At 66.5% G+C, this 1114-nt stretch overlaps 1 protein-coding gene across 1 annotated transcript in view; it reads right to left on the bottom strand.

Annotated features, from left to right (window-relative positions):
* CUL7 (cullin 7) overlaps positions 1-1114 on the bottom strand; it is a 16016-nt gene that overhangs the window by 6025 nt on the left and 8877 nt on the right. Inside the window, 3 exon segments of the mRNA XM_010863240.1 lie at positions 2-378; positions 696-829; positions 938-1114. Coding sequence (XP_010861542.1) covers positions 2-378; positions 696-829; positions 938-1114 — 688 coding nt within the window.

Here is a 1114-nt window from a genome sequence, read left to right as displayed (position 1 = left end):
AGGGGAAGCCCCTCAGCTCCTGGGTCCCCCATTCAGTGGTGAGCCCAGGGGATCTTTCCAGACACACTGCCCACCGAAATGATGCTCCCCGGTGGGGGTGACACAAACCAGGAGGCGAGCAGCAGGCTGAGCATGCAGGGAGGGGACAGTGAGGAAGGAGACGCCCCCACCCCCAAGCCAGCTCTCGGCACTCACTGGGCCGAGGCGTGGCCGCCACCGCGGGGGGCGCTTCGCAGGGCTCCACGTGCACCAGCAGGTGGGTGAGGCGGCGCACCCGCGAGGAGAATGCTGCCGCGCGGCTCTGCGGGTTGTGGGCAGCCTCCCGACACTCCAGGTACTGGTCCAACAGCCAGCCCAGTGGGCTGACGCCTTCTTCATCTGGAGGTGGGAAGAACAAGCTAAGGCAGGGCGAGTGTGCAGAGCCTGCCGAGGAGGCTGGCCTGGATGGGCGTGCAGAGGAAGAGCAGTGGACCGCATGGGAGGGGAGGGAGCAAGGGCCCTCCTGACTGCGTGGGGTCAGCTGACACTGGGACACATGGAAAGGAGGCGCCCCTGGGCTGTGAGAAGCGGGGGGCTTGGGGAGGCTGAATGAATTTCAGGTGCCAAATGGGCCAAAGGCGTCACCCAGGGAAGAGCAAGAAGGGGCTGGTGAGTGGGGCTGAGTGTCGGGATGGTGAATGGGTCGGGGCGGTTACCAGGGCAGGTGATGTTCTGCACCAGGGGGCTGACCAGGGCCTCCCAGCAGGTCTTGCCCAGCGCCTGGGCGGCCTCTTCGTCAGGGAGGAAGCGACTGGCAAAGTTCTGCTCGTGGCGTAGGGCCCCGTTGAGCCTGGGAAGGGGAGCGGGTAGGAAGGTGTTGGGGGCTACAGGCCCAAGTCCACCAGCCTGAGACTGCAGGCTACCCCTCAGGCACACGGGCACGCCTGTGCTCGCACACCTGGAGCTCAGGTGCAGGAGCCCTCTGCGGTCCTCTGCGATGTCCTGGCTCCAAGCCTGTGCCCGGACCATGTAGAAGAGGCGCGTGTGGCGGCACAGCTGCTCCCGGAACACCGGCCAGAAGGTGGGCTTGGGGCCCAGGACCTCCAAGCCCCGAATGCGCGTGTCAATGCCGCCC

This window comes from Bison bison, unplaced genomic scaffold (assembly GCF_000754665.1).
Source record: "Bison bison bison isolate TAMUID 2011002044 unplaced genomic scaffold, Bison_UMD1.0 scf7180017864487, whole genome shotgun sequence".
Lineage (NCBI taxonomy): Eukaryota > Metazoa > Chordata > Mammalia > Artiodactyla > Bovidae > Bison > Bison bison.
This window is presented reverse-complemented; position numbering and strand designations above follow the sequence as displayed.